General features: G+C 45.4%; 1 protein-coding gene across 1 annotated transcript in view; it reads right to left on the bottom strand.

Annotated features, from left to right (window-relative positions):
• Nucleotides 1-5,104: 5,104 nt before the first annotated feature.
• ATP8A2 (ATPase phospholipid transporting 8A2) overlaps nt 5,105-23,765 on the bottom strand; it is a 549,272-nt gene continuing 530,611 nt past the window's right edge. Inside the window, exons 36-37 of the mRNA XM_065423317.1 lie at nt 19,061-19,152; nt 5,105-5,202 (exon numbers count right to left, since the gene is read on the bottom strand). Of these exons, the coding sequence (XP_065279389.1) occupies nt 5,105-5,202; nt 19,061-19,152 (190 nt within the window). The remainder of the gene's footprint in view (nt 5,203-19,060; nt 19,153-23,765) is intronic.

Here is a 23,765-nt window from a genome sequence, read left to right as displayed (position 1 = left end):
TCCTTTCACTACACAAGGGGATCCAGACTGGTAGATAGACTGATAGAGTGTTGTTAATAAACCCAGCTGTCATTTTCATAATTATCTGCCAGTCTTGTCCTATCTCCGACTTTGGCTTTGAAAAACACTGGTGTGCACAGCAGTAGTTGCTAGTTGTACTGGACACCCAATCATCTGGATTTCAATTCACAACCCCTCTTTATTTGCACATCAGTGTGTCAGGTACTGCCCTGGTTACAATGCTCTTTTTCATCACTCGCTCTCTCTATATATTTAGGGTCATCAGCAGATGAAGGCCTCATTACACCAGGTGACTGAGTTTTAAACTACTGCCTCAACTACTTCAGGTCTGCGACCTCGCACAATGCGTCAGAACTAGGCTAAAACATTTTGCCATGTTTCAAAACTAGGCGAGAGCTCATCTAACTCCACAGGGTTTCTTGGGTGTGAGTCCCATTAAAGCAACTGTTTCCAGTTCAAATCCCTGAGTGCTAAGCGTAAGGGCAAGAGCACACTACCCAGAGTAGTTTAAAAATGAAATTAAAATGACATCCATGCTAGTTATAAAGCCATGGCTGCTTGCAGAACAGACACCAGAACTTCACTGATTCATGCTGAAGCATGGGAGAACCAGTGCAAATTACTGCATTTTTGTGAATTAACCCGTAAGGGTGAAATTAACCCCTGTGACTAGGGTGGCACCAGGTTTATGCCCCACTTAAGTCTTGTGCTGGCCCTCTGTACAGGGCTGAATGTCACCCTAAGTGAACAAGCACAAAGCTGGCATCACAACATGGACTTTTCATATATTTTGCCCACCTTAGTTTAGTTTTCATTATTTATGATAATTGATATTCTCCTAGCAAACACAGTGTAATATGTGCTGTAAAAATTATGTAATCTCAGTAATAGGAGACGTCACTGCAGCATCTATTAACTGTTAGCTGAGTGGTGGAGAGAGAATGCACATTTTTGGCAAACATTAAAAAGTGTGTGGTCTAGTGACTTGCAGATTAGTGAGGTTTGACTGTTATCTTAATTTACAGCCCATATAGTTTATGTTAACTCCACATACATTTTTAAATATATTAGCAACTTAGTTTGACTCAGATACTTTGATTAGTTATTCACTGTTCCTCCTTGACAAGTTATTACTGACTTCTTCTGCTTGCTCCCTACAGCAAGACCTGAAGCTCTTTCAAGGAAACAAAAATGTCAACAGACTTCTCAGCAGCGCTCGGCTCAAAGCCTAGTTCACCGGTTTTAATTTACTAGGCATTTTGTTAAAGAAACAGTAGTTTCCATGCCCCCCTCCGGCTCGTGCATTGTATTGATCCGAAGGGACAAATAATGTCTGTTTTTCACAAAGGAGCCTAGGAAGAGACACATCACCTGTCCCCCAGAACTGGCAGATTGGTCAATGCAGAGAGCTGCCAACGAGTCCATTTTCTGGTCAGCACTGAAGTGTTAATACAGACTGTCAAGCCGAAATATTTAGCTTATTCTGCTCTGCTCCCCTGTCTAGTTGATAACATTTTCACTGCATTGTTTCAAAGACTGCTCCTGCTGCTATATGCAGCTCTGTGATTGAACATGGAATTTTGTTGATACAGAGCTGTTGTGCTTCTCTTTTTTGCTAATACGTGCTGGAATACACCTAATCACTGTTCACAAAGACAAGGAACTAAAACAGCCAGGATATAGATTACTACAATAGATCAGTGCTTGTAATGACTCCGAAGGACAAGAAGAATGCCAGGTCTTGACCTGGGTGGGTGCTACAGGATTAACCCAGATCCACAGTAAGGTCCTACACTAATGATAACATTTGACCTACCAGTCCCCATGTCACATACTGTATAGCTGTGTGATCAGGCCCATGTGTAGTTTTCATTAAGCTGACATTAATGTATGTATCTCGGTTCAATCCACTAGTCACTCTAGTGAGGGTTTGTGTGTGACACTCTCTGACCTCCATGTAGAGCTAGGTCAAAAAGATACAGCCCATAGTCAGTGCTAGTAAAATAAATCACAGCAAGCATCCCTCATTTTGCAGTACAAAAGTTTGTTGCATTAAAAAAATAACTGAAGCAAGTACGGGGTCTGTCTATGCTCCCCTCAATGCGCAGGCTTAACTTGCATTAGTGTTTGTACAATTTTTATGTACTTTTTCACATACTTTTAAAAAACCCTCTGAAAGTACTTAAATATTAACATTTGCAGTGTAGTTTAGAGTACAAAGGCTTATTTTTGTCCGTGTAGGAAGTTAATTTTACTTTGTGGTGTTGGAAAAGGAAGAAACAGCAGCTTTGTCCAAGTGCAGATTTACCTTGTGTAATTCTTAAGCAGGACTAGTTTCTGAATAAAAAGAAAATGTTTAATATGTTGGACTGACACAAAAAGGTTCTAATACGCCTGAGATCAGGTTTTGTCTTTTGTTTATTTGCCCTCTCTGTACTCTCTCCTTTATGCCTCATCCATGTCTCTGTCTGTCTGTCTGTCTCACACACACACACACACACACACACACGCGCACGCACGCACACACACACACACAGAGCGAGAGTGAGCCCCTTGACATTCATGCCTGTGGCAAATTACTTGCAAGTTTCCCTCATTGTATAATTCCCTCATTAGCACTGCAACTAGAAGGTGGTGACTTTTCCCTCCAAATCATCACCCTAATCCAAGACCAATCCTGCATGATACTGTAGGACCAGAAAATTTACTGTTCAATGTGAGAGAAATCTAGGCCTTAGAGGTGGCACTGGGAATTGAACTGTGGTGTTCAAGTGCTGGAGATCACTCAAGACCCTTAAGTCAGTGAGCCAAGCTAGTGTTTTGCTCTTGCTTGCTGAGCATAAATATTCATATTTGAATTACTTTCAAATAGACTTAAATCAATAAACGTTCTGGATGATGGTCAGTAGGGCAAAAACAGTGTCGGCTTATTAAGTGCACATGTATAGCTTATGCAATAACTGAGAAAGTTGGCTGAACACAAACTGCGCAGCAATATTTACTTTATGCTATTCAAAAACATGGTTTGGTGACTAAAATTAATAGGCCTCGTCTGGAGGACAGTGTTAGCTTTCTAAGGGCTCTATTCAGTTCTTACTTCTGCCCCACTTCTTTCAGATTTTTGCATACTTCCAACACAGGCAATAGCAGGCCTGTCCCATTCAGAAAGTAAGTCAGTACAACCAGGGCCGATGAGGGAGGGGGAAGCCGGTACAAATTACCGGGGCCCAGCGGTCTGGAAGGGGGCCCGGCTTCCCCCCCCTCTTGTCGGCCCTGTTTAGCCGGTCCGCCCTTGCTGGGAGGCCCGAAAATTTTTTTTCACCGGGGCCCAAACCCGCTCTCGGCGGCCCTGAGTACAACCAGCATTCCTTCCAGCTTGCTGGATTCAGAACATATCTCAGGAAATCTGGGGAGTACTCAGTTGTTGGATCAGATCTAGGAAGGGAACTGGCCCAGTTGAACCCACAAACAGCTGGCCTTCTCTTCCCATCATGGCTAGCAATGCTTTTATGTGACAACATGAACTAGTGCAATCATCCCTCACTTACTCTAAAGCAGCTGTGGCAGTGCTCGGGGGGTCAGCTTTTCAAAAGGATGAAATGTGCTCAAACAATGTCTCCAAAGTATTGGGCAGAAAGAGGCTTTTTTTCCCCGTTTCAAAGTTCGTTTTTTTTGGGTACGAGTTCCCTCCAGACTCCATGGCCACAGAGGATTTGGTAACGCGCACTGATCTTTTCCACAGCCGTTCCCTTCTTGCGCAGACATTATGCACATTTTGGCATGTGACAGTCCAAAATGTACTCTTGTCCCATGAGTTTACATAGAATCCACCAGCAGAGGATGTAAAGGCACCAGATTTTCAGACATTAGAAAGGAGAATGTGAACCTCAGCACTGGGAGGAAATGTTGAAGCAGTTTCTGTCCCTGCCCACTCCTATGAATCCCAATAATCCTTGCACTACCCAACTCTTTGCTGGAGGTTGCTTCCTTGCTGCAGAATAACATGGAAGATACACTGAGCATTTCAGTTCTTGATGTTTTGTTATATACACCTCTACCTCAGTATAACTCTGTCCTCGGGAGCCAAAAAATCTTACCATGTTATAGGTGAAACCGTGTTATATTGAACTTGCTTTGATCCGCCGGAGTGTGCAGCCCCGCCCCCCTGGAGCACTGCTTTACTGCGTTATATCCGAATTCGTGTTATATCAGGTCGCGTTATATCGAGGTAGCGGTGTAGTTTAAAAAGGGATGTCTCGTGCCCAGATTTGAAGTTCTCATCCAAGTACAATGCACAAAACTGTTGGAAAGGGGTTGTATATTTTTGGATATTCCCTGTGCAGAACGCATGCAATCACTGCACCTGTCCTGCCATGCGACCCGAGGGACCTATAGATACTTTCCATGTGAATACGTTTTTTAAAGAAAGCTAAGATAAAGAATCCTGTAAAAGGTCATGAAATATTTTATAGACTGAATTGCCATACTGTGTTAATTTGTCATGACTAGGTATGCAAAATAAGCACTTAGCTTTTCCAGCCTACCATATACTGTGTTGTTTTGTTCAATCAAAAAGTTTATACCTAATTTGTCCATTTCAAAATTCAATCAGCTAAAGTAAACAGTGAATGTTATAGAGTAAGACTTACATGCAGCTCTGTGTACTTAATCTGTAAGTAACAAAACAGGAAATGTCAGTTTCCCATTCCAATTAAGCAAAGGCCAATTTCTCATGGAACATAAATTCTTTACTTTTCTCCCAGAACAATTTATACTGCTGTTTTAAATAGTGGTAAAACATAATGTTTTTAATTTCACACCTCACATAGCACAGTCAAATGCTTCATAACAACATAAACAAAAGTTAGGCGGAGCACTGCGCTAGATTTAAAACAATGATTTCCCCACAATGTATGCTCAAGGTCTGCAGGGGGAATACATAACAAATGTGTTGGCTAAGGCCACAGAAATGAGTGTTCCGGTGTTTTGGCTGCTGCTGCCAACCTTAGTCAAGGATGTGTTAACAGTGGATGCATTGATCCAAATCTCATTACTCCCACCACCAATCCAGGAAAGAACTGTGTTATTCTACTCCAGCTCTCTGTTTGGTAGTGTCGTAGGATCGAACAACTTGAGACTGAGATACAACTCCATGTTCTTCTTGAGAAAATGCATACCCATCTGAAAAAGTGAGAACAAAGGCACAATGGAACCAATTAGAGATGATAATCACAGTTAGACATTACTATATTACACTACTGGTGCGGTGGGGGAAGAGCACATTTGGTTTACCAGCGACTTAGATTTCTGTGACGTGTCTCCCCTCTTCTGGAACATGGGCCGTGTCACCAATGTGATTAGGACAAGCTGCTGCTCTAATAAATTTGTTAGTCTCTAAGGTGCCACAAGTACTCCTGTTCTTTTTACGGATACAGACTAACACGGCTGCTACTCTGAAACCTGCTAAGTTTTTGTCACTCTTCCCTCCTCTCTAGAGCAGCCCACTCTAACCAGGCGATAACTCTCTTTCTATGACAACCTAACTAATAATCTACATCTGTAAAAGGAGGCAAATGATACTGACCTCTTTTGTCTGAAAAGCATTATGTCAGAGCTAGATATTAATTACTACTGAGAACAAGCCAAGGGGTTGGTTTCTTGGTGGAGAATCTGTAAAGATGTCACAGAAACAGAATTCTCTGGTAAGTACAAATTTGCCTTTCTGCTCAAGTCTCTCATTGTCTGTAATATCATACCTAGCAGAACTTGAGAAACCCAGACTGTGTGAGATGCTAAATCCGAGAGGAGACTATGATTAAGGCTACAATTTTTTCACGGAGGTTGTGGAAGTTACAGAATCCATGACTTCCAGCAACCTCCTCCCAGCTGCTGGGAGCTGCAGGGTCCCCACGCTGCCCGCAGCGGCCAGGAGGTGTGGGGTACCCCCCCCCCGCCTGGAAGGGGCCCCCGGAAATCCTGACTGCCGCAGGGAATCTCCAGAGCTTCCGGCCACCATGGGCGGCAGGGTACCCCAGAGCTCCAAGTGGCTGCGGGCAGTGGGGGCCCATGGAGCTCCAAGCTCCCATGGGTGGTGGGGGCCCCAGAGCTTGGAGTGGCCCCCATAGCTGCCAAGCAGCTGCAGGCGGTGTGGGGCCCCGCAGCTGAGCTCCCCATTTTGTCACGGATATTTTTTAGTAAAAGTCACGGACAGGTCACGGGCTTCCGTGAATTTTTCTTTATTGCCCGTGACCTGTCCGTGACTTTTACTAAAAATATCCGTGACAAAATCTTAGCCTTAACTCTGATTAGTATTTCCAGAGGACTGCTCACACTACATTACAGTTAGTTGCAACATCTGAAGACGCTCCTTCATCTACCCTAGAGAAATGGGTGATTGTGTAGATATACAGGTGACAGCCTGGCAAACCTTATTGATTTTTCTCAGTCAAGAGGTTAACGTATCCCGAGTGGAGCAAGCTTTAATATTCTGGGGTAAGTCTCCGAGATGCATATCCTTTTGGCCTGCACAAAACGGGAATCCTTCTGACAAACACATTTTGATTTTTTTTTAAACTCTCAAGTTCTGTTGAGAAAGAATTTCAGGTCTCTGACAACACCCAGGGGATGCCAAATTATTGATATAGTAAAAGGGAAGGCTCAAGAACTGACTCCTGTGAAACTTGGAACTATTTTAAAATGAGGCTTGTCTGGAATATTAGGAATGAGAACCTGCAGCACAGGGCAACAATGTCTTTGACACCTAGTCAGCCCTGGGGCCAGGTGGGGGAGTCCCGCCCAGCTGTCAGTGCCCCAGACTCCGGCTGTCAATGCCCTACTTCAGTCAGTGCAAGGGCTCCTGGTGAGGACACGCACCACCGGCGGAAGGGGGGTACACCAACAGCTGATGTAATTACCACGGTGGTTGTAGGTCGACCTAACTTAAGTCAACCTTATTTTGTCGTGTTGACAAGCCCTAAGTAACCTCCATTTCTTCTTCGAGTGATGGTCCCCAAGTGTATTCCACATGTGGGTGACTGGCAAATGGTGTTCTGACTGGAGGAGGGTGAGGGGAAGCTGGTAGCAGAGATGTTTGTAGTACTACATCCTTACAGCTGCATCCGCAGTTGCGGCTTGAGTTAGAGCAGAGTGTGTCATGAACGTGTGGAAAGAGCTCCAAGTTGCTGCCCTGCAAATGTCCTGCAGTGGAACATCCAATAAGGACGTTGTAGAGGCAGCTTGTGTTCGTGTTGAGTGAGCTGTAATACCCCCAGGCTAAGTTCCCTGTAAGCTGCGTGGCCGCACAGCAGCCTATTTAGCCCCGTGCAGGCGCTCAGAGAACCTGCCTGGGGGCCTGCCGGGGCGCTCCTCCCCCAGCCCCAACAGGGATGCGGCCCGGACCTACTGCAGCTGGGGCGCTCGGATCTGCCGGGGCAGCACGGCCCAGCCCCAGGCGCAGCTGGAGCAGCCCAGCCTGGCCCCAGGAACAGCCAGGGCAGCCCTCCCCTGTCCCAGACCTGCTGCGGATGGGGGAGAGGCGCCTATCCTGCAGCCCCAGTCCCAGAGACATCGCAGCGGCAAGAGGCGCCTCTCCCCTCCAGCCCAGGTGCTGCTGTGAGGAGAGAGAGCTGGGGGGAGTCCTCTCTCTCTGCTGTAGCCCCAGAGCACCCTCCTGTACCCCAAACCCCTCATCCCCGGCCCCACCCCAGAGCCCACACCCCCAGCCAGAGCCCTCACACACCTGCACCCCAACCCTCTGCTCCAGCCCTGAGCCCCCTCCCAAACTCCGAATCCCTCAGCCCCACCCCCACCACATGAATTTTGTTATGTGCACGGATATAAAGGTGACACATCACCTCCATATCAGTGCACATAACAAAATTCATTCCGTACATGGGTGAGAAAAATTAGAGGCAACACTGCCCCCAGGACAGGGAAAGTTTGTTGCCATAGTAGAAAGATCTTGGGATCAAGCCACAGCCTCAGAGAGGATTTCTAAGTGAGTTTCAGGATGCTTAGAATGCTTCAAAACAGCAAAGAGTCTCAGAGATTGTGTGAGGGGTTTGGTTGTTTGCAGATAGAACGTCAGGGCACACCTGACAATGAGGGAGTAAAGTCTCTTGTCTTCAGCAGAAGCATGGGGTTTTGCAAAAAATACAGGTAAACGTATTGATGGATTGATGTGAAACTCAGCAGCAATCTTGGGGAGGAATTTGGGGTGTAACCTAAAGGAGACCTTCTCTTTGTGAAATACTTGTATGAGGAGGGTCTGCCATCATGGCTCCTCGCTCACTGACTCTTCTGGCCGAAGTGATGGCAACTAAGATCACCACCTTCATGGTCAGGTGGGTTATCACGGCGCATGCTGCCATAAGTTTGAAGGGTGGACTTGTGAGCATTGACAGAACAAGGTTACGGTCCCATTGAGGCATAGGGTTAATGATCGGTGGGAAGGTCCTGCTCAAGCCCTTCATAAATCGCACAGTAGCCAGGTGCATACTGACAGATCATCCCTGCACTGGAGAGAGGAAGGCACCAATCGCTGATGGGTGTACCCAGCGCGAACTAAGGGCCAGACCTGAAGGCTTTAAGGAGAGGAGATAATCTAGGATAACTGGGATGCCCACAGTATCAAGCGAATGTTGGTGATGATGTGCCCAGGCCGAAAAGCACCGTCACTTAGCCAGGTAGCAGGTGCTAGTAGAATCTTTTCTACTTTGGTTAAGGATTTCCTGAACGGGGTGGAGCCTGAACATTCTATTTCCGATGCGCTTCCAAACACCAGGCCAGGAGGTGGAGTGAACCTGGGTTGGGATGCTTGATTTTCCCCCTATCCTGGGTTTGGAAATCCTGATAAATGGGCGTGCGGCCATCATTAGGAGTTCTGTGAAACAGAACTGTCTGGTCCAATAGCATGCTAGGATGATGGTGGCTCTGTTGCAATGGTTCTTCCAAACAACTTGTGGTAGTAGGGAGATGGGAGGAAAGGCGTATCTGAGGTTGTCCATTCAGGAGAGCGTCGCCTTGGAAATCGTAGCCTGTGGCTCCCATGGAGCAATACATAGGAAGTTTCCTGTTCGTCTGAGATGCAAAGAGGTCCCATAGTGGAGTGGCCCATTGTGTGAATGTGTTGGTTAGAACTGTGTCGTGGATCTCCCATTCAAGGTCTACAGAGAAGCTGCAGCTTAATTTGTCTGCCAGGGAGTTATGAACACCTGGGAGATATGCGGCCTGTATTCTAATGTGGTTTCTGATACACCAGTTCCAAAGTCTGACTGCTTCCAGGCAGAGGAGACGAGATCTCACTCCTCCCTGTTTGTTTATATAGACCACTGTGGTGATATTATCTCCACATGGAGCGAGCGTATGAGGAGAAGGAAGGTCTTGCACGCAAGCTGGAACGCTCTCAGTTCCAGTAAGTTTATGGGTAGCCTGGCCTCTCTTGGGGTCCAGGTATCCCAAGCAATGTGGTAGTCCAGGTGAGCACTCCCACCCAGTAAGGGAACTTCTGTCAAGATGGTGGCCCTTGGTATGGGAGGGCTGAAGGGAGTCCCTGCCATGACTTTGTTTGGGTTGGACCACCAAACGAAGGAGGTGAGAACTCTGGTGGGAACAGTCATGGGGGAGTCAATGCAATCCCTGTTTGGTTGGTAGGTGGAGTGGATCCAAGCTTGGAGGCACCACAAGTGAAGTCTGGTGAACGGCACGCAGGTGCATGCAGCCATGTGGCCTAATAGAGATAGACACCAGTGCACCACAGTTCACTGCCTGCTCCACCAGCAACTTTTTTAGTCAGAGCTCTTGGGCCTCTCTAGTTCTGGGAAAGAAGGATCGACAGATACTGCACTTTGCAGAGAGATGTGCCTCACCCAGACAGTACAGGGACCGTGGATGCTCATCTCTGATGGAGAAGGAGCAAGGGCAGATGCAATTCTTGAACCCTGGGACTCTGGGCATAGTCCCGGGGCCAGGGAGGATTTCCCTTGAGTTTGCGGGGGTGGGGGGATGACAAACATGACTATTCTATACTAATTATATACTATACTAAGCATCAGAGGGGTAGCCGTGTTAGTCTGGATCTGTAAAAGCAGCAAAGAGTCCTGTGGCACCTTATAGACTAACAGACGTATTGGAGCATGAGCTTTCGTGGGTGCATCTGACGAAGTGGGTATTCACCCACGAAAGCTCATGCTCCAATACGTCTGTTAGTCTATAAGGTGCCACAGGACTCTTTGCTGCTCATACGATACTAACTATAACTACTACGCTAAGATATAAAACTATTTACAAGGATTTTACTTTACAGGTTATGCATGCATTGAAGAAGGACATGATTCTGACTCAGGCCATATGGCAATAAGAAGGAACTAGAGAAGCATCAATCCGCACTGCCTCTTATACCCTCGGTCGGGAGCATGAGGGAGGCTACTGTGCATGTGCGGGTCAACGGACACAGTTCTGAAGAATTTCCAGACCCAGGTGCATGGCATGCATGCTCATTCACATGTGGGATACACATCGGGATCATCACTTGAAGAAGAATTTAATAGTCATACTCTAAACAATGGGAGAAGGAGTTCCAAGTACTGTAATATGACCTGAAGGTTGATGGGCACTTGGACTTGAGAAGGGTCCTGTTTAATTTTCTCAGAGATCCTGAAACCTCTCAGGGAGTCCTGTTCCTAAATCAGGCATTGAAGTGAAACTTGGCTGGAGAACAGTGTAGAATGGCCCCTGTGATAGATGACCAGGTGCTACTGGCATATCTGTTGAGAAGGAATATAGTCTCATTGTGCTGGGGAGAAAATTCTTTTCATTGTGAAGCTCCTTAAGAGCTTGATTCAGTGACTCGCTGGAGAGCTTCTTGCCAATGTGAGCTGCTTGGAAGCAGGAGACAGAAGCTGGTGGGAATAGTGGAGTTTGGAATGGGGGAAGAAAAGCTCATCCCCTGAATTAACCTTTTTAAGGGCCCATCTCAACAATTAAATGAGTTCAGGGTTGAGACTGGAGGCTCAAGGTTCCTGGCTCTCATAAGAACAGCCATGCTGGGATAGATCAATGGTCCATCTAGCCCTGTATCCTCTCTCTGACAATGGCCAATGCTAGATGCTTCTGAGGGAATGAACGTAGTGTGACCAGACAGCAAATGTGAAAAATTGGGACAGGGGGTGGGGGCAGCCTATATAAGAAAAAGACCCAAAAATCGGGACTGTCCCTATAAAATCAGGACATCTGATCACCCTAAATGAACGGATCAGGGCAATTCTGAGTGATCCACCCCTGTCATCCAGTCCCAGCTTCTGGCAGCTGGAGTTTATGGATGGCCCAAGGATGCGGCTACATTCCTGACCATTTTGGCTAATACCCATTGATGAACCTATCCTTCCTGACCCTATATAATTCTTTTTTTGAACCCTGTTATACTTTTGGCCTCATGACAACAAGTTCCACAGGTTTACTGTGCACTGTGTGAAAAAATATTTCCTCTTGTTTGTTTTAAACCTGCTGCCTATTAATTTCATCAGGTGCCCTTTATTTTTCATGTAAAGGCATAAATAACACTTCCTTATTCATTTTCTCCACACCATTCATGATTTTATAGATCCCTGTCATATCTCACCTTTGTCGTCTCTTTTCTAAGATGAACAATCCCAGTCTTTTTAATCTCTCTTGGCATGGAAGCTCTTCCATACCCTTAATCATTTTTGTTGCCCTTCTTTGAACCTTTTCCAGTTCCACTATATTCTTTTTGAGATGAGGTGACCAGATGCTAGCAGAAATATTTATTCCAGAATTTGTTGGGTTTTTTTAGTTTGCATTACGTTTGAGAATAGACCTCTTCCCATTGGGGCACTTCCAGAATCCTGTGCAACTCAGATCCAGTATGATAACATGGCTCACTGTGTTTTAACATAAGCACGGTTACATGCTAATAACATGGTAAACAGAAATACAGGGTGGACTTCCCTGTCTGTAACTGAGGGTGCACAGACTAATTTACAAAGTTTAAGACATCTTTTAGCAAAGAACACATTCATACTGGATGCTAGCAAAGGAAAGAAGATTTACAAAACATTCTTACAAGTGTGGATTCACACTTGCAAACAAATGCTTTAAGTGGCCAGAATCCTGCAATCTTTAGGCAACAATCTCAAGGAAAGTCAGCTTGGATAAAGACTGCAAAATTGGCCTTAAATAACTCAAGGCAGCGGCCCATATCCTGCCCCAAATTAGGGCAGCTTTGCATTGCGCCCTGGAGCTATCTTCATTGACTGCAGGATTACCCCATATTGCAAGATCCTCAGGTGGTATCCAGCTGCCAAGCTCCTTCACACCCCAGGCAATTACCCACAGACAATTATCTGTCATTACCCTGGGACTATTTAAATGACACTAAACAGAGCGTCTAGTTACTTTTGAATACTTGACTTTTTAAGATGCATTTTAACGGCAACAAAGTCCTATCCTGCTGCAAAGTCAGACAAAGTACAACAAAAGAGATGCCTGCTTAAACTGTTTCATGCAAGGTTAATGCCTGTGGGACACACCTTGCCTTGGGAACTCCTTTTATTGTGTTTAAGAGAACCAAGGTAGCCATCATAGGGCCCTTGATCCACACAGGGATCACTCCTTGGCATGTCCTTTCTGTGGGCAGATCACGAGCAGGGCACGTCCCCCAGTGTCACTGATACAAACATATTGGTGACATCTACATTACTTTTGTCTACATTACACTTTTGGTACGAGTAGCTAGACGCCACAGTGAGAAGCAGGCTTCATTCACACTGTGGTGTGTAGCTACATGTCAGTGAAAAGCTCTGGCAGGGGGAGGCAGAGGGGAAAGGCTGAGCTGGGTCACAGAGCCTGGGCTCCAGCCTGAGCCCAAACGTCTACACCGCAGTTAAATAGCCTCATAGCCTGAGTTCCATGAGCCCGAGTCAGCTGACACGCGCCAGCCGCGGGTGTTTAGTTGTGAGCTGAGGGGTGAAAACATTATCTATTATGAACTGGAACCATAAACTCACTGAACGTTAAATCTCAGCAAATGAGGGTCAATCCATCCTCATCATTGTATCCAATCATTATACGCTACACTGAACAACGTACCCTAATATCTCAATGTCTGTACTTTGACCCGTCAACCTTTTACCCCCAATCGGGGATATTGCAGATTATGTATTCCTTACGCCAGCCGATCTTAAACTGAACTTCGCACCCCTTGATAATCTGTACGTTATTTCCTGATAACCAGAAACGTCTATGCTTAAACGCTGTAACGTTCACTTTTTTTAAACATCATCTTAATACAATTTTTAAATATACCCTAGGAGGCACGGCTTGGGTGAATGGAGAGCCATGCAGGGTATGTACACACGCACACTCTTCAGGCGTGTCTTTACTCACCTAACCCATGCCGCACCAGCTGCACTGCTATTTATAGCTGTGCTGGGAGGTAGTGGGGGGCTACAGGGATATGCACACCTCCGAAAGACGCGTGCAGTGAAGATGCACCTATTCTCTCCACTCAGCCTGGGCTCAACATTTGACAGTTTATTTTACTTTTACTGTTGATCTCAATAAGCGATGGTTATTTCACACTATGCAGTTCTTTAATCAACTTATTAAAGCTGTTCAGGCAGCTAATTATGCCTCTAGCAGAATCAGAATGTGATTAAATGCTGTTGATTCTCCTAGATCTGGCTAACTGGGTCTTTCCACTATTCCCAGACACCACCCAAAACAATGAAAGTTTCCATGGCCCAGTTACAATGGGACCTTTCGAAAGTCTGAACTTCTCCCAGCTCTGGCTTTTAAAACCACACCTCTCATTCTGCACTGGGAACAAGGCCCCCATTGTTCAAATCTTTTCCAGCAGTCCTAGCAGAGAGAGTGCTTCTTTGGAATTTTCAGCGCAGAATCTAGTCTCTACGGTTTCAGAAGTGAGACCCATCGTATTCCGCATTCTGAACCTTTCAATTATTTGAGACTTTAAGTCAGGAGGATTTTAAAATATCTGATGGCTTGGTTCATTTGCTAGGAAGAGGGGGTCACATTCTAATCAAATATAAGGTTTCACAGATTCCAGATAGTATCAGGGTACCTATTGAATTTTAAACGCATCTAGTTTGTTACCTTTCACGTTCTGCTGCGAGGAGATCTGAATCTCGTCTCCCATTACTAGGTTTCTAGTTGAACAGTACCTTTTTCAGTATACTCAGCTGATTATTTTGTTCTATACAGCGCTGTATTAGAGACATAAAGAACTGTAGTCCACATATAGGCCCCAAACCTGCACACCTGGATATAGGGGTCCACCCACACACTGCAGCTTGCAGAATCCGAGCCTGAGGGTGTCCTGAACAATCTGTTTATTTCAGGAAATCCGTTGCGGAAGTTCATGCATTGTTACGTATTTAAGGGATATTCTTTAGCGATCATCTCTCCTCACGCTCTCTTATTTGACAGTTGAGCTCAGGTCCATTGGGAAAGGATGTTTGTGCTGAGAGTTCATGGATTTGTTTGGCTGATGGCTGGGGGCACAGCAGCTCTCAGCAGAAACTTATTAACTCTGGAACTTGCTTCCATGCCTTGGTCCGACATACCCCAATAGTGCAGACCTTCAGAGAATGTGGGAAAGTCTATCTCCAATTACCATTAAACACCAGTAATGTCTTGTCAAAGGACAAACTTCACACAACTCTTTGGGTTTGTCTACACTGGGAAAATGAGTAGTGTTATATCATGTTAACTAGTGCGTTTTAATTAACACATGCTAAAAGACCACTCATTTGCCCAGGGCTGACAAATAATATTTTAAAAATGACCCAAGAGGAAAAAGTATGACGAACGTTCAGGTTTTGTTTGGTTTCTCTAGAAACCAAACTATTCACATTCAGGAAACATGGGACCGGATCTAACATCATTAAGCCCATCTTCTTCTTGCTATTCCTTTTCTTTTTAAGTAAATGTTAAAAGATCCCAACATCTTCATATTCAACTACTATCGCTACAGCTATATTTGCTGTATGGAATTTGGCCAGAAAAAGTGCTGAAGCCTTGATACCCAAAGAAAGAAGGTAATGGATTAATAACAATAAAAAAATCCCACGAAGTAACCTGATAGTTTTTCAGATCAACATGCACCAAGAGGAAAGCAGTAGGAAGGCAGCCTCTCTTAGGACACAATAAATGGCAGGATTAGAGCCTTCAGCATGAACACATTATTATTATTTATTATTCTCCAACCCCCATGCTGTGAAACCAACTTGAAATGACAGATGCTGTTTCTCTATTGATTAACAAGGTGTAAAATGTACTCTCTGTGTTAAGACTTACTCAGTGCAGTTACCTTACACTGTCAAAGGAAGGGGTGATTTCCTCTGCCAGCATAGGAAATCTGGGCCAAATTCTATAATCCCTAGTCAGGCACAGCTCCTCTGGATTTCAGCGGGAGTTCTGCGGGGGGGAGGATTCAGCCCGCTGTTTTTAAGTATGTGCTAGCTAGGTCAAATGACAGCCCAATGCTGACAGGAGGCAGACAAGGAGTGCTTTGAATTATGCCAGCCACTATACTTGTGGGATCATATGGAATAATCCAGGTTGCATCCAGGGGCTGAGGGGACAATTGTTCAGTGGATTCCCGGAGCATGTGGGGAATGCCATCTTGGTAACACTGGTCTCCTTTTTGTCTCTAGAAACCTTTTTCATGGGGATTCTGAGGGAGTTGGGGATCCAGGCCGGGGAGGGGAGTAGCCTGGAATTGGGGAGGAGAGCTGCTTTTTGCAGATGTTGGGCCTCCATGAGTTCTTGGGTAACTGGCCAGGAGAGAAGTCCTCCACACTGTTGTCAAAGCAACAAGAGAGCTGTGCCATCATGGGGTCAGAAGAGGGCAGAGGAGGCAGGGGCCAGAGTGGGTGGAGGTTCAGGAGCCTCATGGCAAAAGCCCTGTTACCAGCAAATTACCTGGTATCCATGAGTTTTAGGAGCCAAACTACTTCTCCTTCCATGGAAAAGCAAATCCCCCTACACACACTCGAGGGAATGATGATAAGCAACATCTGTGAGGGGAACCTTGCAGCATTTCCTGCTCTCTCTGAGAACTATTCCCACTTGTGGGCCAATCTCCCCTCTTAATTAGGGGGACTTGATGCTTTTCCTATTGCTGGGATTTTAGAAAGCAGATGGGAATGGGAAATCTATCCGCAGACGTTATGCTGAGCTAACCAGCACTGATTTCATACAGGTGTCTCAGACAGGAACTGTACCAGCTCCTAGAGACTAATGCCGTAATCACTGCACCATCTACTCATTTCCATTAAAACTTTTTGGGCTGCAGAAATGTTCAGCACGTAAGCTTGACAAAAGGCACAAAGCTCTTCTACTAAAAGCCACAGGATAAATGAAATCCTAACTGGCATTTGCATCAAAATCTGAAGGTCAGTGGAAAATCTTTGTTCATTTTCATAAATCTTTCAGAAAGCCACGTCAGTCAGAAAAGAACGATGTGAACTTTGAGAGCACAGTTAAACTAGAGAACATTTCTGGCATTTCATCTGACGCTCTCAATTCATGAACACAAAACCATGGCCATAAACAAATTTAAATGGTTTTAGGGGCTAAAATTTCCAAGCTTCCTCCCCCGATCCCCGAGGCCATTAGAAGTAGCCCAAAATCCATTGTTTTTGTGTGTGTTGTCCTAGAACTAATGTCATTCCCATGTGCTTTGAGATCAAAGGTTTTTAATGCAATTTTATAGCAGCGAATCTTTGAACAGTTTTTGCCCTGCCCTTCCCCCCAAGCTACAGTATTGATTCTGGGTTATTTTACAACTTCTGATGGGAAACTGCCCTTATTCTCCCCCTCCCATTAACAGGGCAATGGGTTTGTCTCAGCCTTGTCAACCAGAACAAAATGAATGATCTTTGATGTGTTAAATTCAAGTGTCCCGGCCTGAACTGAAGTCACATGATCAAGTTTTGGGATAGGCTGAACTCTTTGGGTGGGAACTTGGAAGCCCAGTGGAATCACAATGACTCTAGAGAGCCAGTAGGGTGTGATTCAAAATACATATCTACCATGACAAAACCACTGCCTTAGCCGCCAGCTGCTTGTTTTGACAATTTTCACTATTTATACAACATTTGTACAATTTAGGTCTGTGAAACCAGCACATATGTTCATATGGCCCTGCACATATAGCAGCTGTGCAGTGTTTGAAAACAATGTTTGACAAGGGATGACAGAAGTTTTAGAGAATCATGGATCTGCTATAAAAGCCTCTTTTAGTCTTAACAACTTCACAATGAAAATTTACATTCATGTGAAAAACAGACATGTGATTGGAACTTGTCCTGACTGGACTGACTCATTTAGCACTTAATCATTTGTATTTCTGGGGAGCCAGTTAACTGAATCAAAGTTTATTTTGATATCTTATTCTTGTTTCCCAAAGCTTATCAGCCAATTAAAAACACAAAGATGCATTCTACAAATTGTGAGCATGTGGTTCAGATCTGACGGGTAACACAAGCATGCTGGTTTTCTGCACTGTCTGCAGACTTGTTCATAGGATTCCCTGATTCTTTTTTACAGGCTTGTTCTGCCAGTCATCTCCCATGGAATTGCTTCAAAGTGTCTCCATAGGTGCGTGAAAGAGAGATAAAACCAGCACCCTTTACCTCCGGACACAAAGGAACAAATCTTGGAAGCAGAGCACAGCCAAGCTGAGCTTCTCTGTGGGGGTGAAGGAGAAAATGAATCCCTTCTTTCCAGACCTTACAATGGCAGTGGAGCTGGTCTGCAGAAGTTACTGCACTCTCAAGACTGCTCTAACCCCTGGAGCCAGTGCACTCTCCCTTCTGTGGAGGAGAATGACCCAGTGGATCTGAACAGTAATGGATCTACCAGCCTTGCTCCTGTCCTGCTCTGAATCACCCCTGAGGATCTGCAGGGGATCTCTGCACCCCATGTATGAGATTCTTAAATCCTACCCTATTTCTGCAGCAGAAACACCCCAGTTCTTCTGGGTCAGGGCCTTCTGAGCAGTTATGATTCTGCTGAAGAAATGGTCACAGAGAAGAGATGAAATTTGGCTGTACCCCACCTGCTGAAATCCTGACATGATACAGATCTCACCTTCAAAAACTCTCATGTTAAATGGATGATTTGGAGTCAAATGTGTTTGTCTTAGCGCTATCCTGCAACCAGCACCATTGCTGTTGATGGGGCTATTTCCCGTAGTAAGGTGAGAATGTTATTGGTCAAAAATCTGACTGCAAAAGACAATCCACCCCAGTAGCAAGTCAACATTTTTCTCTTAACTCTTATTGGCTCATGGCTCCCTGGGGGTTCTGGTCTGTGGAGTTCTATTTTAATGCTGGGGAAGCCCTGATGAAAATCCAGAAGTAGCAAGTAGAGATGCCAAAGACACTGGGCCTGTCTCATGGACCTATGCCATAGGATAAACTGAGGAGCCCAGATGCAGCGTGAGAGATACTGTTCCTTTCCTTTAGCAGCAGCAGGCAGGTCTAGGGTTGCCCTTAACTTCCCCAGAAGAGGCCAAGAAGAGGAATACACAAATGGCAGCTACAGGGACCTCCACCTGCTTATTAAAAACATTTAGAACTTTTCTGAAATGGCACCACTGAGCTATTTCTGTATTTTTAAAACTACAGTTAATAGCTATCATTTGAAAACACAGTCACCATTTAAAGCAGAGCTCTATTTCAACATTTTTTTTTTTTTGGTCCTGTCAAATTTTACAAGATCTTGAGAATATCAGGATTTTAAAGTTATGGAATTTCTGCACTGGGATTTTGTCATTGGGACACTTGATTGGGTCCTAGGGAATTATCTACATGCAAGTTCTACAAGCCTGGGGCCAAATACACTAATTCCCCTTCCAAATTTCTGACTCTTGGTTGGCAGCTCAGCCTCTGTACCAGATTATCTCTATCTACAATTTAATTTAAAAAATAATCATCTTCCCCTCCATTCATCTGGGACTGACTGCTGAGAGACACACATCTGATCAGTTACTTACGTGGTACACCTTGCTGGACAGAATGAGCTCGGAAAAGGCTCGGAGGAGTTTTTCTGCCGAGCCTTTTTAACAAATGATCACGTTCGTTCAGGCTGGAAAAAAACCAAATAGACACAGTGAGTCCCTAGATAATTTCACTGCATCTCGAGTGTATTTAACTAAGTACTTTTGCTTTTTTAAATAAATCAGTTACAGTGTGTAAAAAACAATTCTTTTAACTTTCTTTACAATGTACACCACCATCAGGAATCTATGATGACAGGACTCCTTCTTTATAAGGCATAGTGGTATACGTGTACCTCTACGCTGTCTATCTCTGAGATGACCATCATTGTGGCATTTGGGTGCCTGATATCTTGGCCTTGGACATAACTGTACTGAACTTGGCATCCCATCTTACTTGAAGTATATAATAAAAACTTCCTTTGTAGGTCATGCCCAATTCTTGGCTCCCAAAAACTGCCTTAGAGAGAAGGAGCAATGTGTTTTTACTTAGTGTATGGTAAAGGCTTCTATCACACCTGCAGCATGGCTTGAAACGACCAGAGAAGAAACCCACCATAATTCTTTCATGAATACAGCTCAGTTTTTTTCCCAGTGGAAACTACAAATTATCTCCAGTTTTTGATAAAAAACAACAACAACAACAAAAATCTTCAGTTTCCACAATTTAATTTCTAGCCCTGTGTGGATCTAAAATTAGCTTTTTAAAAGTTATTCAATTTTTACCACATGCAAATGCAAACTAGAGGAGAAAAACAAACACACTGACCAACCAAAAGAGGCAGAGACAAGTGAATAGCTATAATGAATCTCTAGAAAGCTATACACGAGAATCAATAGCTACTATCTACCATGGATAGTTGCACAAAACTATTATTTCAGTGTTAGTTTTGTGCACAGAATAAAAGGATAATACTGACCCTGTGGCCCTGATCCTGAAGAGCACTTAAGCATGTGCATAATTTTAAGCCCATGATAGTCTCATTGACATCGGTGGGATTTCTTATAAATTTAATATTATGAATGTTTATGTGTTTTGCTGGACTGGGCCTTAATGATAGGCCTATACATCATTACGTAGTGTTCTCATTATGAAATTATATATAATTCTTATTCTCATAGTGTTCTTATTATGAAATTATATATATATAAGCATCATCTATTTTAGTTCAAAATGATAGGGGCCCTGTGTTTTCTCTCACACTCATGTAATTGTCCTGTTTGTAAAGTTATTCCTGATTTACACTAGTGACAGTGAATCAGACTCATTTTGGTTAACAGGACTCCATTGGCATGGTTTCCTTCATACCAGCTTTATGCTGAATTTTCAGAATTCAGGGCCTGATTCTCTTCTCACTCCCTTTTTCCCAACCTCCACTGACTTCAGGGACTGACACTGGTTACACTGAGATCAGAATCAGGCCACGTATAACTGTGCAAACATATCTGGAGTGAGGACCTAGATATCTTTTCTTGCTGACACTTAGGATTTCACATCCATGAAGTATGTGAAATTTGGACTCCAAGGGGCACTGCTGCTATTGCTGTAGACAAGTCGATTGCAGTTTTAACAGGCCACTCTCTTTCACTGAAGCAGTTAACTGCTTTAAACAAGAAGATGCCAGCCAGAATTTCTGAAATGTCTGTAATGTCCAATGCCTCTTTGTGGGCTTTCACGCCACCTAGAATTTCATTAGATTCATCTCAAAGGTCAAAGCCTCTCACAGCAGACTAAACAGTGGGGACATCCATGGAGGACAAAGGAAATAATCACCTGAAGTCACTTTGTGGCAACTGTTCCAGTCATGTGAAGTGGGGGTCAAATAGCCACTGGATCCTTTCCTAAATCCTTACAGCGCAAAGAGGGCTCAGACCCCACTATGCAGGACCTCAGACTCCTCCTCTTGCACAGTGAAACTACACATGATGCATTACAAGGCAGTCCCCTGAATCCACAAAGGAGGAGGCAAGATTTGTCTCCAAGAACAGAAGTCTGTGGAGCTTATGACTATTAGTCTTAGCCCTGGTCTACACTGGGAGGGGGAGGTGGGATCGATCTAAATTACGCAACTTCAGCTACGTGAATAACGTAGCTGAAGTCGATGTACTTAGATTGACTTTTCACCGCGGTGAGTCAACTGCTGCTGCTCCCCCGTCGACTCTGCCTGTGCCTCTTGCCGAGCTGGAGTACAGGAGTCGACGGGAGAGCGCTCGGGGGTCCATTTATCGCATCTAGACTAGACGCGATAAATGGATCCCCACTGGATTGATCGCTGCCCGCCGATCCAGCGGGTAATGAAGATATACCAGATGTGGGCAAACTACAGCCTGTGGGCCACATCCGGCTCGTGGGACCGTCCTGCCCGGCCCCTGAGCTCCCGGTCAGGGAGCCTAGTCCCTAGCCCCTCCCCCGCTGTCCGCCTTCTCCCGCAGCCACGTTGCTGTGCGGGCTGCGCTCTGGCCTGCCGCTCCCGCTGGGCAGCGTGGGGAGCGCAGCTGGCTCTGGCCGGGTGTCGCGGCTGCGAGCTCCTGCTGCTGGTAAGGGGGCGGGGAGCGGGGCATCCTGGGGGGCAGTCAGGGAGGAGGAAGTGGTTGGATGCGGTGGAGGTTCTGGGGGGGCGGTCAGGGGATGGGGAACAGGGAGGGTTGGGAGTGGGAGTCCTGGGGGGCCTGTCAGGGGGCGGGGATGTGGATCGGGGTTGGGAGGGCAGTCAGGGGACGGGGAGCAGGCGGGGTTGGATAAGGGGGTGGGATCCCAGGGAGCAGTTTGGGGCGGAGGGTCCCAGGAGGGAGTGGCCAGGGGATGAGGAGCAGAGGGTGGTTGGATAGGGGGTGGGAGTCCCAGGGGGGCTGTCAGGGAGCAGGGGTGTGGATAGGGGTCAGGGCAGTCAGGGAACAGGGCGTTGGATAGGGGGCAGGGGTCCTTGGAGGGGTTGGTCAGGGGACAAGGAGCAGGGAGGGTTGGATGGGTTGAGGGTTCTGAGGGGGACAGTCAGGGGGCGGGAAGTGGGAGGGGGCGGATGGGGGCGGGGGCAGGCTGTTTGGGGGGGCACAGCCTTCCCTACCCGGCCCTCCATACAGTTGCGCAACCACGATGTGGCCCTCGGGCCAAAAAGTTTGCCCACCCCTGAGATATACCCTTGATCTCAGTTTCTTTTCCCGAGGGGGCAGGGATGGAGAATGCTAGAGGCAGGATGCTCAGCCTCTGTAGGAAAAGTGAGCCAAGTGGCTCCCTCACTGGTGTCCCCCTCTTGCAGATGAACGGAGCTTTGGCAATGGGCCAAAAAGTCAGGCGCCTCCAGCCATTTTCTGTCAGACGGAAAGTTCCAGCATCGTGAGGCTTTGGAGGGTTGGAGGCAAAGAGGAAAAAGAGGAAATATAGGGGGAATTCTTGGGGCTGTCAGAAACACTTGAGATTACAGTTCTCCTGAGAAGTGCACTGTGTGAAGTACTTCGTCACACAATGCACAGTCAACCCCTGCAACTCATTGCCAGGGGATGTTGTGAAGGCCAAAACTATTACGGGGTTCAAAAAAGAATTAGCTAAGTTCATGGAGGATAGGGCCATCAATGGCTATTAGCCAAGATGGTCAGGGACACAACCCCATACTCTGGGTGTCCCTCGTGTCTGATTGTCAGAAGCTGGGAGTGGACAAGAGAGGATGGATCACTCGATGATTGCCTGTTCTGTTCATTGTCTCTGAGGCACCTGGCATTGGCCACTGTCGGAAGACAGGATACTGGGCTAGCTGATTGGTCTGACCCAGCATGGCTGTTATGTTCTTATTTAGCTTTTCCTACTGATCACAAGACTTCAGATGTATTTAAACTATGGGTTTTCTAAGTATCTATCAGAGCCTCACCATTATCAAGTATAGCAACCACTGAGCAAAGCTGGCATGAGGCAAAATACTTTCTGCATTGCCCTTTGTTTGAATAAAAATATTTTCTTATATCTTTTTGAAATGGCCACATTATTTTGTTGTCGCTTTCGAAGAATTCCCACTGACCTACAGATAAAGGCAGATGAGTCATATACCTGTACGGAATAAACCTGCCTGTTCCCAAATGCAGTTATCAAGCCACAGCACCTTCCAGTTTATTATTTTGGTTTCAGAAAGTGGAAACCTTTGTAAATTCTCTCTCATCTCCTGGAAACAAATATAAGGAAAAAATAAAGAGATAATCCTAACAACGTGCGCCAGGACACCCAGGACAGAGACACAAGACAGTATGAATGGTGTTTTCAAACCGTGTGTGTCCAGGAATCATTCTGGACTAGATCCATAGATTTCCACAAACCTAGGAAACTGGCATTTGTTATCCAAGGGAAGGTGGCTATGCCTTGCAGGATCCTGGTCTGTTTCTGTTCAGGTTCCAATGTTGTAGAAAGTCCCATAGTTTGGAAACCCTTTGGCTGCAGAAATATATTTAATTATTTCTGACACAGAATCTTCTCTAAAGCATGCTCAGAGGTTTGTATTGTTTTTTTTAAATGCTACTTGGAAGAGCTTTGGTTTGCATCATTTTGGAAAAGGCTTCCAAAGCTTGAAAAACAATTCTCACCGTATTATTAATTATTATTTATATTAGTGTAACACTCAAGGGCCCCAGGCAGGATCAGGGTCTCATTGTGTTAGGTGCTGTATATAGACATAGAAAGAGCCAGTTCCTGCTTAAGGAGCCTACATTTTAAAAAAGA

The sequence above is a fragment of the Emys orbicularis genome, chromosome 1 (assembly GCF_028017835.1).
Source record: "Emys orbicularis isolate rEmyOrb1 chromosome 1, rEmyOrb1.hap1, whole genome shotgun sequence".
Lineage (NCBI taxonomy): Eukaryota > Metazoa > Chordata > Testudines > Emydidae > Emys > Emys orbicularis.
The sequence above is the reverse complement of the archived record's forward strand: the minus strand, read 5'-3'. Positions and strand labels throughout refer to the sequence as shown.